We start from the raw sequence: 14,000 nt of genomic DNA on the forward strand, positions 1-14,000 counted from the left end.
TTAAAACTAAAGAAATTGTTATAAAACAAAAAGTCGAACAACAAATTGAAAACAAAAAAATATTTTTTGATAAGTTAAAAGAAAATTATAAAAAGAAAAATGATGAAAGAATTCAAGTTCTTGAAGATGCTTTAAATTTACAAGAAAATATGTATAAGAAAAATGAAAACTCAAAAAAGAATTTATTGGAACAACAAAAAAATTTAATGGAAAAGTTAAAAGTTGAAATTGAAGAAAAAAATAAAAATAAAAAAATAGAAAACGAAAAAGAAATAGAACAAATAAATTCATTTAATAAAAATAGACTTTTCGAAAAAGAAAAAGAATTTAATAAAACATTAAGTTCTAAAGATAAAACATATAAAAATAAATATGAATCAATAAAAAAATCTTTTGATAAAGATTTAGAAACTAAAAAGAACGAATTAGAAAAAAATTATTTAATAAAAATTAATGAAATACAAAATGAAAAAGTAAAAAATTTAAAACTTGAAAAAGCTGAAGAAGAATTTAATATAAAAAAGGCAAAACTTGAAGCAAGAATTAAAATAATTGAAGCTCAAATAGAAAACATTGAAAATGATAAACAAAATCGAATCGCCTCATTCGATAAAGAAGAACGTTCAATAAATAAATCAAAGCGTAAACTTGAAAGAAGAAAGAAAAAAGAAATAATTGAAATTGATGAAGAATTTGAGATGCAAATTCAAGTTCAACAAATTAACGCAAAAAATGCAATCGAAAACATTGCAAAAATTTATGATTCGGATGAAAATCAACGCGGAAGAGATATCATCGAATTAATGCGTAAAGTTAATGACTCGAAAAACCAATTAAATGATTTAATTCAAAGAAAAGAAAATGAAATTAAAGAAATCAAAAGCAAATTTGAAGAAGAATATAATAAAATATCAAATAAACTTCGAAAACTAAAAGAAAATTATAAAGAAAACAAATTACAGCAAAAATTTGATAAAATAAAATCGGAATTTATAAATAGAAAAGAAGAAATAAACAAAAAATATAATCAAAAAATCGAAGAAATTAAACAAAAAATTGAAAATCAAAAGAAAGAAAACAAAAAATTAGAAGAAAAAATTCAAGAAAAAATTAACAAAGAAAATGAAGAATTCGAAAAAGAATGTTTAAAAATCGAAGAACAGAAACAAAATATTAAAACAAAATCTGATGAAGAAATAGATTTAATGACAAAAGAAATCGATAATCAATCAAATGAATCAGATATACAATATCAACGAAAGATAAAAAACATCGAAGAAAACTCGAAAATAACCAATTCAAAATGTAATGAAACTTATAATAAATATATTAATGAATATCAAAAATTATTAAACGAAAATTCTTTAATCCTTATACAAAATTTAAATTCTCATTTCGATAAATTAAAACCTTTAAACGAAAGATTTCAAACTCAAAATAATGAATTAACATCAAAAATTAATAATTTGTTTGAACACCAAAATGATTTCGATGTAAAGTCTCCAAATATGAAAAAAGAATATCAGAAACAAATTATGGAATTAAATGAGAAAAAAGATGAATTGGATTCGAAAACTTCAGAAATGTTCGATAAGTTCTACAAAATGGTTCGAGAAGCAGATAAAATCGTTCCAGTAATAGATAAAAATGCTCCAAAAACACCAAAAATGTCAACGCCAAGATCAAAGATAAAGGCTAGAAGAGATATATCAAAGCCATTCACACCAACAGAAAAGAAAACAAAATAATAACTATAAATTTGTATATAATAAATGTTATTAATGTTTGTATTTTTAAATGAATATTTTTTTTTTAAATGCGAATTCAATAGAAATAGAAAATTAAAAGAAAGCACGAAATTTATGGAAATACAACAATTTAACAAATGCAAAAAATGCATTGAGTATAATAATACCCTGTTAAAAGAAGTAGCTTAAAAATCAACAATGTATAATAAAAATTAATATGCCTGTACTAGATGCTGGTTAATATATTTTGAATTTAAATTGAAATTTTAACGAGTCATTAAATTTAATTTACTATTTATTTCTTTTTATGAGAATAAATAAATTTGAGTATAAAACAAGAGACATTGCAACAACAAAACTTAGCACAAAATAAAAAAATAAAATCATTAATATTGCCTTCAATAAAGCATTAAGGAAACTCCAAACAACATTAGATATGTACATATGTACGTAGGGTTTGGCTTAAGAAAAGTGTTATATTTTTAAGCAAAACATTATCAATATATTAAACAATTAATAGTCTGATTATATGTTTACGGGTGGATGGGTTTTCATTACAATTGACAACTCAAGAAAAAAATCAAACATCTAATACTGCATTAAATTTACAAATATCTCAACATTAACTATAATTATCTTTTTGCAATACATTTTACAAAAATATTAAATATTTATAATCTCAATACCTTTGCTCTGAAGTTACTATTTCGTGACAAAATCAAAAACAGAGAAACAAGCACTAACTCAATAATGGCAATCAAACCTAAGCTCTTTACGAGCGATGATTCTGATATCTGACTGATTTCATTATTGACCTCATTGATTTCGTTTTCTGCTTCATCATTAATCAGATCAACCAAGTCAACAACTTTCAGAGTTGTTTTCACCAAATTTGTCGCTAATGTTGAGTTCATAGCCTTGACCATTGCGTCAGTAGAGTTAAACGCGAGTTCAAAAACATTTCGAGCTTTCTTAACGTTCTCCACCATTCTAACGGTTCTTCGATGCCACTTCTGCGTGTAAGGGCCAAGGGTTCCTCTGATGTAGTCGTTCAGCTCCGAAAACGATGAAACAAAGTAAGAAACAAAGCACATTTCGCCAACTATGTCAAGAACTTGATCTGCGGTTGCTTCAGTAGGTTTACGAGCATTTGGTGAAAAATATATATCAATTGCTTGAGCAGTTTTGTTGAAAATTGGATTTCGAAGAATGCCTTTGAAGTCTGGTTCATATGTATTTGGATTATTATTATCATCAATATGAACTTTACGAGAGACAAAATCATCAGAATCTGGTTCATTCTCCTCATCAATATTGAATTCAATGCTATGGAGATCAATACGACATGTATGTGCATCTGTATTGGCTGTTATACCTATATAACCATTTTCGTATGGAACAGCAATCTCCTTTTTGAAGATGTCAACGAATTCATCTGAGTCAGAAATTGAAATGATGAGATTTTTTTGAACGAATTTAAACTTTATCGTGAACACATTGGCGCGCCTGAATTTATAAATAACTGGATCTGGAAGGTTTGAAATATCAAATGTTTCAGTTCCATCATTTTGTAAGAAGCTGAGTTTTAAGGAATGTGAATTACGAGCATCTGTAATGACAGAACCAGAAAGACCAATTCCCTTGAAATTTTGTGGCCCTCCATGAATTTTGCCATGCGCACCATAAGTGTCAACAAACCATATACCAAATCCACCTCCACCGCCAGTTCCATCATAAATACGTAATTTGTAAGTCACAGACCAAACACCACTTGGAATTTGAACGTTTGTCCATGCGCATCCCATGTTATATTGAATTGGTGGAACTAACATAATAACATCATCACGAACACCAGCAGATCCTCCAAATTCCCAGTGCCCTACGTTTCCATCCTTGTTTGTTTCGAAAGGTGGTGTCAAGTCAGCTGATGTTTTTGACAATCCGATCCCTGCAAGTGTAATAAACAAGAACATTTGCGGTTTACAGTCCAAGAAACCGTTAATCATTAAACGATAGAATATTGGTTGGTTTACAAAATACGTTAAAATCTAAGGATGAGCGACTTTGTATTTGAGTTTGTGATTCATTGCATCTCTTGTAAAAATACAAAAGTCCAATCATCACCAATAGTGATTACTATCCCTGGTTGTCCAAATATTATTATTGATGCAAAGTCAGCTTCTTTATGTAAGATAAAATATGAAAGGGGGAAAAGAATTAGATTTAACCATACTAGCTCATTAAACCTTAACATGAAATTAACATTAGTTCATGGACATGGTAATCTTTCTGCACGAGCAGAATGTTTTTTAGATTTTTTAGAAATTATAGGAGCAATAGATCAAAAAAATTTTACAACATATACCGCTGAAATTGGGCTTAAAAAACCAAGTGGTTCATATTTTGGTGTAATGGAATGTTCATTTCAATTGATGCGACTTTCTGATTTCCAACAGATAATGGAACCAACTACTCCACGAAGCCTAAATGTTACAAAAAAGAGCATTCCTCAAGGTTTAATTCCAAATAGTCCAAGGAGAAGCAAAGTTATTGTTAAAAGGGATTCAAAAATTGAACAACAGCAGCAACAACAAACCATTGGAAACAATAGCGTATTTATACCAGAACTTAAAATACCACCAACACGAGCAAAATCTAGTGTTTCATCAAGTCGATCGAGTTTGAACGGTTCTATACATGAAAGATACATGAAAAAGAACGAGAGATGGTATAAAAGTCGTGCTGATACTGATTGCAGAAGGAGTTTTTCATCTTCGAGAAACAAACTTAGCAAATCTATGTTTTAAATTTTTTGTTATGAATAAAAAATGTATGTATGGCATGAAAATATCTAAAAATGCATTATTCATTAAAGAATAGTATATTTTTGAAACAATATCATAACTACAATTTAAGGAATGATGAAATCACAGATAAAAGACTATGTTCACGACTTAAAATCTCTTCAAAAAATAATAAGGAATCTTAATATATTAAATATCAAAGAATCATTTGAATCAATTATGAAATTATATGATTTTACTTATCTATTCACTTTTAACTTAATGCTAGTTCAAATAATTTACTCATTTTATATATCAAAGTCTAAGGATATTGATATCCTTCTTAAATTCATTGAAGCAATAGAAGAGAAAAACAAAATAACAGACTTTTTATATAACATGAAGCATTTGTATTTTTAATAGAAAGACTTCTTTTTAATTTATGTAAACATTACAAATCATCATTTAAAGGTACTGTGAAGCAGTCATATAATTCCAAAAAAATGATCTCTTTAAATATCTTTATGAAAATAATATTGAATCAAATTGTAACTCGTTTAAATTAGTCAAACAATGTATTCTATCCATAATTATAAAATATAATCAATATTTAAAAAAAAATGTTGTTCCTTATATGAATGGATTTCATTTGTTACAGCAGAATGCGGTAACTTATATATTTTTAAGCAATTCATTAGGGAAAAAATACTTCATAAAGACGTTTTAATTTTTAATAATAAATTGATGGGATATAGAACTGATAGAACATATTCTTGTGCAAAAAGGAATTGATGTTAATATACAAAATAATTATTTATTATATTTTATGTTAATTTTTATAACTTAATGTTTCAAAATAATATTCCAATTATTTGAAACAATCCTTATAATGGCTGCTAAATGTGGTCACATAAATGTAGTGAAATTACTTCTGAAACAAGACGGAGTTGATATAAAAACTAAAGATATTAAATTGTTTTATTTCGTATTTATTATGAGAATTTAATGTTTCAAAGAAATATTCGGAAATCTATTTGAAACACTAATCAATCTTGCATCCTTAATTCGCCTAAACTTAGACTTAAACTATACGAATTGCATAGAATTACTTATCGATAAAGATGTATTTTTTCACTATAAATATAACAAAACTTCATCAAATCCATACAAATAAACTTTTATTGCACTTATAAAATATGTGAATAAGATGTTATAATTTGTCACTCAAATTTCGAATTCTATACACCAATTAGAGTCACAGGAAATTTCCATCCATAAAAAACCCCATCCACCCATATTTTTTCAGTAAAATATTATAATAAACGAAAATAGATAATGCAATTTTGGATGATATTTTTAATAAACTTTAAGAATTTTAGTGATTTTATTTTTTTTTACATAAAAGATAAAGGGGTAAATTAATCGATTATGAATACTGTGACTTTTTATGCTATTCAGTGATTTCTATGAAATATCGAAATTTGAAGCAAAATTTTGCGTTTACAATGTATTGATGTAAACAAAATAAAAAGCGACTGTTTTGACTATTATTACAAAATGACAAATTCGTTCACTTCACATAATCAAAACGGAAGTACAACTCCCTGAACATTGCTTTAAAGGATACTTTAGCGAGGTCATCAAGAAAAAAGATTGGGATACTTTGATATCTTTATCAGGTGATCCATCAGCTTCGGAATATGTTGAAGCATTTTTTTCGAATATCAAAATTTTAAAAGAAACAATTATTGAGTTTAGTGACGATCAAATTCTAAAATTTATTGACACTGCTATTTACCCTATTACCATTTATTTTTTCCAAGCAATTAGTGAAATTTGTGATGAACATCCTAGATTTTCAAAAATAGCTCTTGATGTTTTACAGCACCCATACCTTCACCCACAGCTTCCAGACAACGTGGTGCAATGTCTTCCTCCCAAAGAAACAGAAATTCTTATACAATCCAGAATCCCAACATCTGAACTTCATTTTAACAACGAATCTGAAAAGATACTTAAGTGTCTTTCAGGTAAATATCATTTCAAGAATCTTGAAGAAAAAGATTCCAATAACTATTCAAATATATTTATTATTCCTACTAGAAAGTCCACGATTTTAACAGTCATCAAAGTCCTCAAAGAAGCATATGAATATGTTGAAACACTAAATAACAAGTCGCATCTAATTAATGTCATTCTAACTCCAATTTACCAATCCCTTCAGTCCGGTTTCAAGTTTTGGCAAACCACTGAACCTGAGTTTGATGACGTCAAAAAATCTCTTTCCAAAGTTATAAATAGTTTTCACATCTACAAAGTTTTTCCAAATTTTGCTGATCAAGGAGTTTTAGATCTACGTAAGAACTCTGTTTTCAACCATCACACACTTAATTATGAAACCTTAGAAAAAATGAATATTATTTCATCGACATATTTTTATGATGTATTTAAAAAAGAGCTTGATGATGGTGATGAAAAATTTGTTGAACGAGTTTCATCTAGATTCTTTTCTAACAACAAAGCATTGTGTTATATCCGCTCAATGAATGATGGAATTTTTGATAAACTATTTAATTTATGTATCGATCAAACCATACGCGATTTAATTGAATATAAACGATCAAATAACCTTACAACTGCAATAAATTCATTATGTTTAAATCAACACAAAGAAAATTCACCAACATATGATGAATCCATTAAATTTGTAAAAGAAGTAATCTCTAAATTATTTGATAAGAAAGAATCACTTAATTCTGATGTTACTATATATCCAGAAATATGTTATAACACATTAATGTTACTTTTAAATATTACAAATGAAGAACAATTACTTCAACCAAAAGAACGAACACCATTAGAATTACTTGATTCAGATATGAGAAATAAATTAATAATTGGAGCAATTAGACATCCAATTGATGAAACGAAATTTTCAAAATTTATATCTACACATCATCCGACATATTTAGTCGCTTTGTTATCACGTTTACAATCTATTTCTGATATATGTTTAGTTTTACCTGAGAAAAAACGAAATACACTTGATAAATATAGTTTTATGAAGGGTAAAATGCCAAACCAAAAAGAAGAAATCATGATGAGTATTGTTGAAATATTTTTACAAAAGATGAAGTTTTGGGATAATAATGATATAACATATTTCAAATCTGGTTATAATGTATATTATTTATTTTCACAAAAAATCCTTAAAGAAGCACTCGATAGTGATGACAAAGAACTTAAAATTAGAAGTATTTCTGTATTTGAAAGACTTTGTTATTTATTAACAAACATTAAACATACTAAGTATACTAAAGAAAGAATTAATTTAGCAATTAATTATGTTTTAGATCCATTAGCATTAATTGTTGGAACACAAATTAATGAATCATTTTCTGAACAAATTGTCACAAAATATATTAAATCAATTCCAACTAAATATTATTCACAACTTGTACGAAATTTAGTATATTATTCACATATTGATAATGAAAATTATAATTTAGATGAACCTTCATCAAAAGTTTTACACTTAATTTTACAAATGTTATTACAAAATCCAATCAAAACCTTATCAATTCCTTATAATGTTGATACTAAAGAAGTTCCTATTTTTACAAATCAATCTGAAAAAGATTGGAAAGAAGCATTAAAACGTAAAATGGAAATATATTCACAGCCAATTATCGATGTATGTAATCCATTAAAAGTATCAAAAACATTACCAATGGAATATAATGGACCAAAAATTGAACCGATACCATATAAAGAAGCGAAACTTTCAATATCTGGTAAATGTTGGTTTGAAGTTGTCAAATTTGTTGTAGAATATTCCAAAAAATATAAATATCAAGATTTTGATACGAACCTTACAAAAATGATGATATCATTACAAGATTCATTAAAGAATTTAGGAAAAGATGTCTTTAAATCGGAGTTAATAATGGAAAAGCCATTACTTGATTCTAATTTAAATTATTATTTATTAAATGCAAATAATTATCAGATTTTATATACGCCTGCATATTTCCCATTATTTGAAATCATTAACAAACAAAACAAGGAATTATTTACTAATGAAAATTATGAAATTATTAAAGAATTTCATACATATGTATTTATGAATGAACAACAAGCAGCTAAAAAGAAAACTAAACCAGAGTTTTATGGAATATATTCTAAAATATACTTTACTCGTCATGAAGAATTCCAAAACATTAAATTAATTAATGATTATAAACAAAAAATTAATGAATTGAAAAGAAATCAAAGACAAAAAGTTATTGATCTTAATAATAAATATTATGATGAAAATATTATATATAATTTAACACAAGAAGTATTAGAAAGATTTATCCAACAATTTAAAGTTGAAGAAATTTGTATTAATTTCGAAAATTATTATAATGAACCAAAATATAATTATATTGATAAATCAATATTACAATTTATTTCTGCATTAAACAAATGTAAACCTGAATTAATTTATTCACAATTACAAAATTTAGATGTGTTAGCTACTTATTCACTTAATGGAATTGATCCTATTCCATCAGAATTACTTACGAAAGTTATCGATCTTTTATTATTAGATCTTTCTAAAAAGAAAATAAACAAAAAAGTTGGAAATAATGAAATTACGCATAATGAAATATATCATTATATTTCAACATTAAGTGTTTTCTTAGGTAAACAAATTGGTAAATTAGAAAACTTACAATCAGTATGTAAACTTTCCGAAAAGATTATTAATGATCGAGTTCAATCACCAGATGATAATTTGTTTAATTCAATATATCAATCACAAGATATTCAACAAATACTTCTATGTATGACATCGCCATTATTTATTAATTCAACAAACATAATAAAAGAAAGTATTATATCTAAAAATTATAAAGTTTCAAAAACTATAATACCGAAATTAATGAATGAAATTATAAAAGGTAAAAATGTTCGAGATGAATTTTTAGTTTCATTAGCACAATTAGCAATTCGACCTGAAATTGTAGGTTATCCAGCTCCACAATATTCGTTTGATTTCTTGAATTTAGTATCAAAGAAATCATTAAATGCAAAACGTTCAGTTATAGCGAACTTAATATATTATGTACAATTAATTTATTCTATTAATGATCAATTACCCGAAAATATATTCCCAATATTAGAATCAAGTTATAAAGGTAATACTGATGAAATTTGTGCATTCTTTTGTTTATTACTTAATCAACGAGTTGCGTTAATGACAATGCAAAACAATCCAGGATTATCAGATCTATGTAATCCTGATGTATTACCAAGATCATTTATAGCAACTGCTATTAATAAATCACAAGAAGTCGAAATCAAAAAGGAATTAGGTTCATTATATGAAAAGATCATTGATACATTTATCTTGTCTGGATTAGTATCTAACAAAGCGTATATCGTCGAATTAGTAGTTAGTATATTAGCTGAGACTAATTTGTCATCTAATTTACCAACACGTATTTCACCATTTATAGTCAAAGGACTTCAAACACTTTCTCCAAGTGAAAACAATCAAACATTTATTAAGTTCGCAACATTATTCACTGCTAAACATAAAGAATTTAATGAATGTTTCGAAGCATATGAAAAGTCATTCGAAATCCTTAAGAATTATTCATATACAATATGTCGTGAAAATGCACGACGCACTAAGAACAAACAAAAGCCTGAAGCGTATAAGAAACTTCAACAAATATATCAAAATATTGAAAGCACTATCGAAACACCATTTATAGAAAACCAAGAAAAAGAAGAAATGCAAAGTTTATCACAATTTTGTCGAAGACTTTCAACTGTAATGTCGAAATATTATCCTGCAGTATCATTACAAAGTTATCTTGAGCTTGAAGCATTAGTTTCAATTTTAGGTGATGAACATATGGAGAAATGTGTGATATCAACGAATAAAGAAGATTCACTTACTGAGTTAATCGAAGTGTTTTGTAATCATAAGGAATTTGTTAAACATTTACCAGCAGTAATAAAAACAATGTTTAACAACCTTAGGCTTTCATTTAATGAAAAGCATACATTACAACTGACGAAGCTTCCGAAAGAACTACAAGATGCTGATGAGCTTGCATCTCTTGTTAGTCCTTATGTCCTCGAGCATTTGCCTCAATGTAGTGATGAAGAACTTGTTGAAATAATGTCCAAACTTGGAATATTCGGCGAACCAAAAGTATACGTTGCAAGAGGATTCGCTGCACGTGCTAACCCATATGGAAGCGCAGTACCACCAATGGCACCACTAATGGCATCATCACGACCAATGATGGAATCAAGAGAATACTGTATGGATGAAGTAGAATGTTGCGCGGATGGAATTGAGGAATGCAATGGTGGCGGCGCGCAAATGACATTATATTCTGCGCCAATGATGATGAAATCAGCCAAACCAACAATAATGTTTAAGGGAGGCGATGACATTACATTAAGTAGTGAATCTGTTGATTCAAGCGACTTTTCTGATGATGTTTCCAGCAGTAGTTCTGATGAAGAGAAAGGACATAAGGCAAAACATCATGCTAAGCTAGAAGATGATGATAAAGACTTTGTAGAGGAAGAAGAAGACGATGAACCTGAAGAAGAAGAAGACATTGAAGATGAAGAAAATGATGATGACTTAATGGATCTTTGGAATTAAATATTTCCACTATTAATAGTAAAATAACCAACAAAACATTTCATTCGTTTATTCCTTTTTCGTTTGCCCAAAATGAAAACAATTTAAAGTGTACAAATAATTCATTTCATGTTGAGCAAAATATGTACTTCAGCTCTTTTGGCCCAAACATTTATGAAACTGACAGCAAACTGATTTTGTTTCCATTTTTAAATTTAAAACGATGAATTCCACAGCGGTTAATGGAGTGCCCCATATAAATAATTCAAATCATGATTTTGTTTACTTACTGTTCAGCAATAGCCATCAATGATGCGTAAACAGTCATAACCATTTCAGGAACATGTTCAACGATATCTTCTGGGAGTGCATAAACTGTGCCACCGAACTTACGGACCATTGACAACACGTACTTGGCGTTACGTGCCATCATCTCTGGTTCGCCTGAGCTGTCGTAGATTGACCAGTCGACTGTCTCTGGCTTGAGGACGTCGATGAGTGTCAAGATTGGCTTAGAGTCGGAGATTGCGTCGTCCTTGAACGACTTGATTTCGCACTTTCCGGCCGTCTTCTCGTTGGCCCATGCGACGATTTGCTCATCCTTGATCTTAGCGCCGCCGCCGAGCTTCTTGAATGTCTTCAAGTAGTCGTATCTCATCATTTGCCACATGACGGCTAAGATCAACTTAGTGTTTCCATCATTGATATCTGCGCCGGAGATGTTGACAACTGATAAGCCGAGTGTCTCCTTGCAGATCTTGACAACGTAGTCGTTGTTCTGGACTGCCTTGAACTTGTTCATCTTTTGTGTGCTGACTTGCTTCCAGTTGACGCATCCTGGCTCGAGCTTGTCAAGCATTTGAAGTAAGACAAGTCCGTCCTTGACGCCGTCAGCGAGGTTGGAAACGAACGGATCAACGCCGCATGAGTTCATCCAGAGGCAGAATTGGCGCTCGATACGTGTGCCTTGTGCAGCGAATAATGCTTCATCGAGTTGTGCAAGTTCGGCTTCGGATAATGGCTCAAGTCCTGGACGTGTGTTGAAGATGTTGGCAACAAATGCAAGGTTAAGCTTTGGATGGCCGCGGACAATTTCACGTGGTGTAACGAACTTGCGGCATTCGATCTTGTCGGCTTCTTGAAGCATTAATTCGGCACGTTCGGAAAGATCGCTCTCGCGCATTGGGGCCATTGTGCAGCATTCTGGTGCGATTTGCTTGAGAACTGTGGTGAGGATTTCGGAGTCGGAGAGATCCTTTGTGAAGTTGGTTGCACGACGTTGACTTCCAGCATTTTCAAGATGATAGTTCAACCAACGAAGAAGAATTTCTTCTGGCTTAAGCTTGAGGAGATCTTCGATTGTTTCTCCTGGCTTGAGAAGACGGAAAAGTTCTGGGTGAACTGTAAGTTGGATATCTTTGAGAAGTGATTCACGGATAAGTTGCCATGTAAGACCAAGAACAAGATGTGGAACACCTTCGCGGATATCGTGTGGACCAATGTTAACTGTTGACATACCAATGGACTTGGCGGAATTGATGGCAAGTGTGCAGTTTTCAAGGATCTTGTATTGGTTAAGTTTTGGTGGAAGAGCAATAACTTTGTCATGGATTGTGTCTGGAGCAGCAAGGTTAACAAGCTTGCACATAAGGATACCATCTTGAACAGCTGTGAAGAGAGCATCACCTTCTGGATCAATTGGAAGGATATGTTGAAGGGCTGGATCTTCACCAAGTTCTTGGTTAAGATAGTTAACAAAACCAGTAACTTCTTCTTGTGGATAAGCGTGTTCACCACGGGCACCAGCTGCCTTGATAAGGTTTTGTTGCTTCTTAAGACCTTCGCTAAGTTTGGATGATGCACCACTTTCCTTTTCTTTGATGAAGATTGTAAGGAATTCACCAAAGTCAATGAGGCCATCACCATCGATATCTACCTCTTCAATGTACTTCTTAACTTCATCACGTGTAGCTGGAACTTGGATGGATTTGAAGAGAGCCATGATTTCGGTGATTCCTAATTTTCCAGAATCATCAGCATCAAGACTGTTGAAGTGCTGGGAATACATGAGAATTTCATCAGGTGTGAGTTGTGGGTACTTTGGGATGTACTCGTTTGCGTTAACAGGCATTCGAAGTGAAGTAAAAACTTGAACTGTTCAAATTGTCCCTTTTAATTTAACATCTACAAAAACTAAAATATCTTTTGAAATAAATTGAAAAGTAAAAAAAAAACAAAATATCTGATATACAATATCAATAGTAAACACAGATCAAAAGAATTAGATTATTTAATGAAGATTTAATTAAGATAAATAAATTTTTTTCTAATTTGTATTAACGATAGTTAATTCAAAAAGAAAAAATCCGCTTTCAAAAAGTGAAACCAGCAACGTTTGGTACCAAACCTTTTATCCACACAAACAAGGACAATCAAGAGTTGAAATTTCATGACAAACTAACCCCTTATAACAATGCATAAATAATCTTCTCTTTTCAACAATGTTCAAATATTAAGCAAAAGAAAGAAAATAATTGATGTCAAGAAAGTGGATCATGATTAGGTTTGAAAAAAAGTTTCAAAAGAGCTCATCACCAAAACGTTGTAAAAAGGTTTCATTCAATATCAAACAAACATATTCAAACTAATATTGATTTTTGAATAGTTTATTTTCGTGAAAGTCGTTTTGAGTATCTTTTGAGTTGAAAGATTTGCATAATCCCAAATATCCAATGCATTACCAAACTGGATCAAATGTAAAATTTGTTATATTTCTGAATTCCTTCAAATTGGACAATGTATGCTCATCGT

At 29.7% G+C, this 14,000-nt stretch overlaps 3 protein-coding genes across 3 annotated transcripts; 1 reads left to right on the top strand and 2 right to left on the bottom strand.

The window, feature by feature from the left end:
• Positions 1–2,419: 2,419 nt before the first annotated feature.
• On the bottom strand, positions 2,420–3,721 carry GO595_006589 (Legume-like lectin family protein; the record flags this gene model as incomplete). Its single annotated transcript, XM_067919958.1, has 1 exon — positions 2,420–3,721. The coding sequence occupies one exon, from the start codon at positions 3,719–3,721 to the stop codon at positions 2,420–2,422; it is 1,302 nt and encodes a 433-aa protein (XP_067773467.1).
• Positions 3,722–9,782: 6,061 nt separating this feature from the next.
• Positions 9,783–11,210, top strand: GO595_006590 (uncharacterized protein; the record flags this gene model as incomplete). The annotated part of the gene is made up of 1 exon (XM_067919959.1): positions 9,783–11,210. One exon carries the CDS (start codon positions 9,783–9,785, stop codon positions 11,208–11,210), a length of 1,428 nt encoding a protein of 475 aa, XP_067773468.1.
• Positions 11,211–11,475: 265 nt separating this feature from the next.
• Positions 11,476–13,320, bottom strand: GO595_006591 (fimbrin; the record flags this gene model as incomplete). The annotated part of the gene is made up of 1 exon (XM_067919960.1): positions 11,476–13,320. One exon carries the CDS (start codon positions 13,318–13,320, stop codon positions 11,476–11,478), a length of 1,845 nt encoding a protein of 614 aa, XP_067773469.1.
• Between the last annotated feature and the right edge of the window lie 680 nt (positions 13,321–14,000).

The sequence above is a fragment of the Histomonas meleagridis genome (genome assembly GCF_020186115.1).
Source record: "Histomonas meleagridis strain 2922-C6/04-10x chromosome Unknown contig_44, whole genome shotgun sequence".
NCBI lineage: Eukaryota > Parabasalia > Tritrichomonadida > Dientamoebidae > Histomonas > Histomonas meleagridis.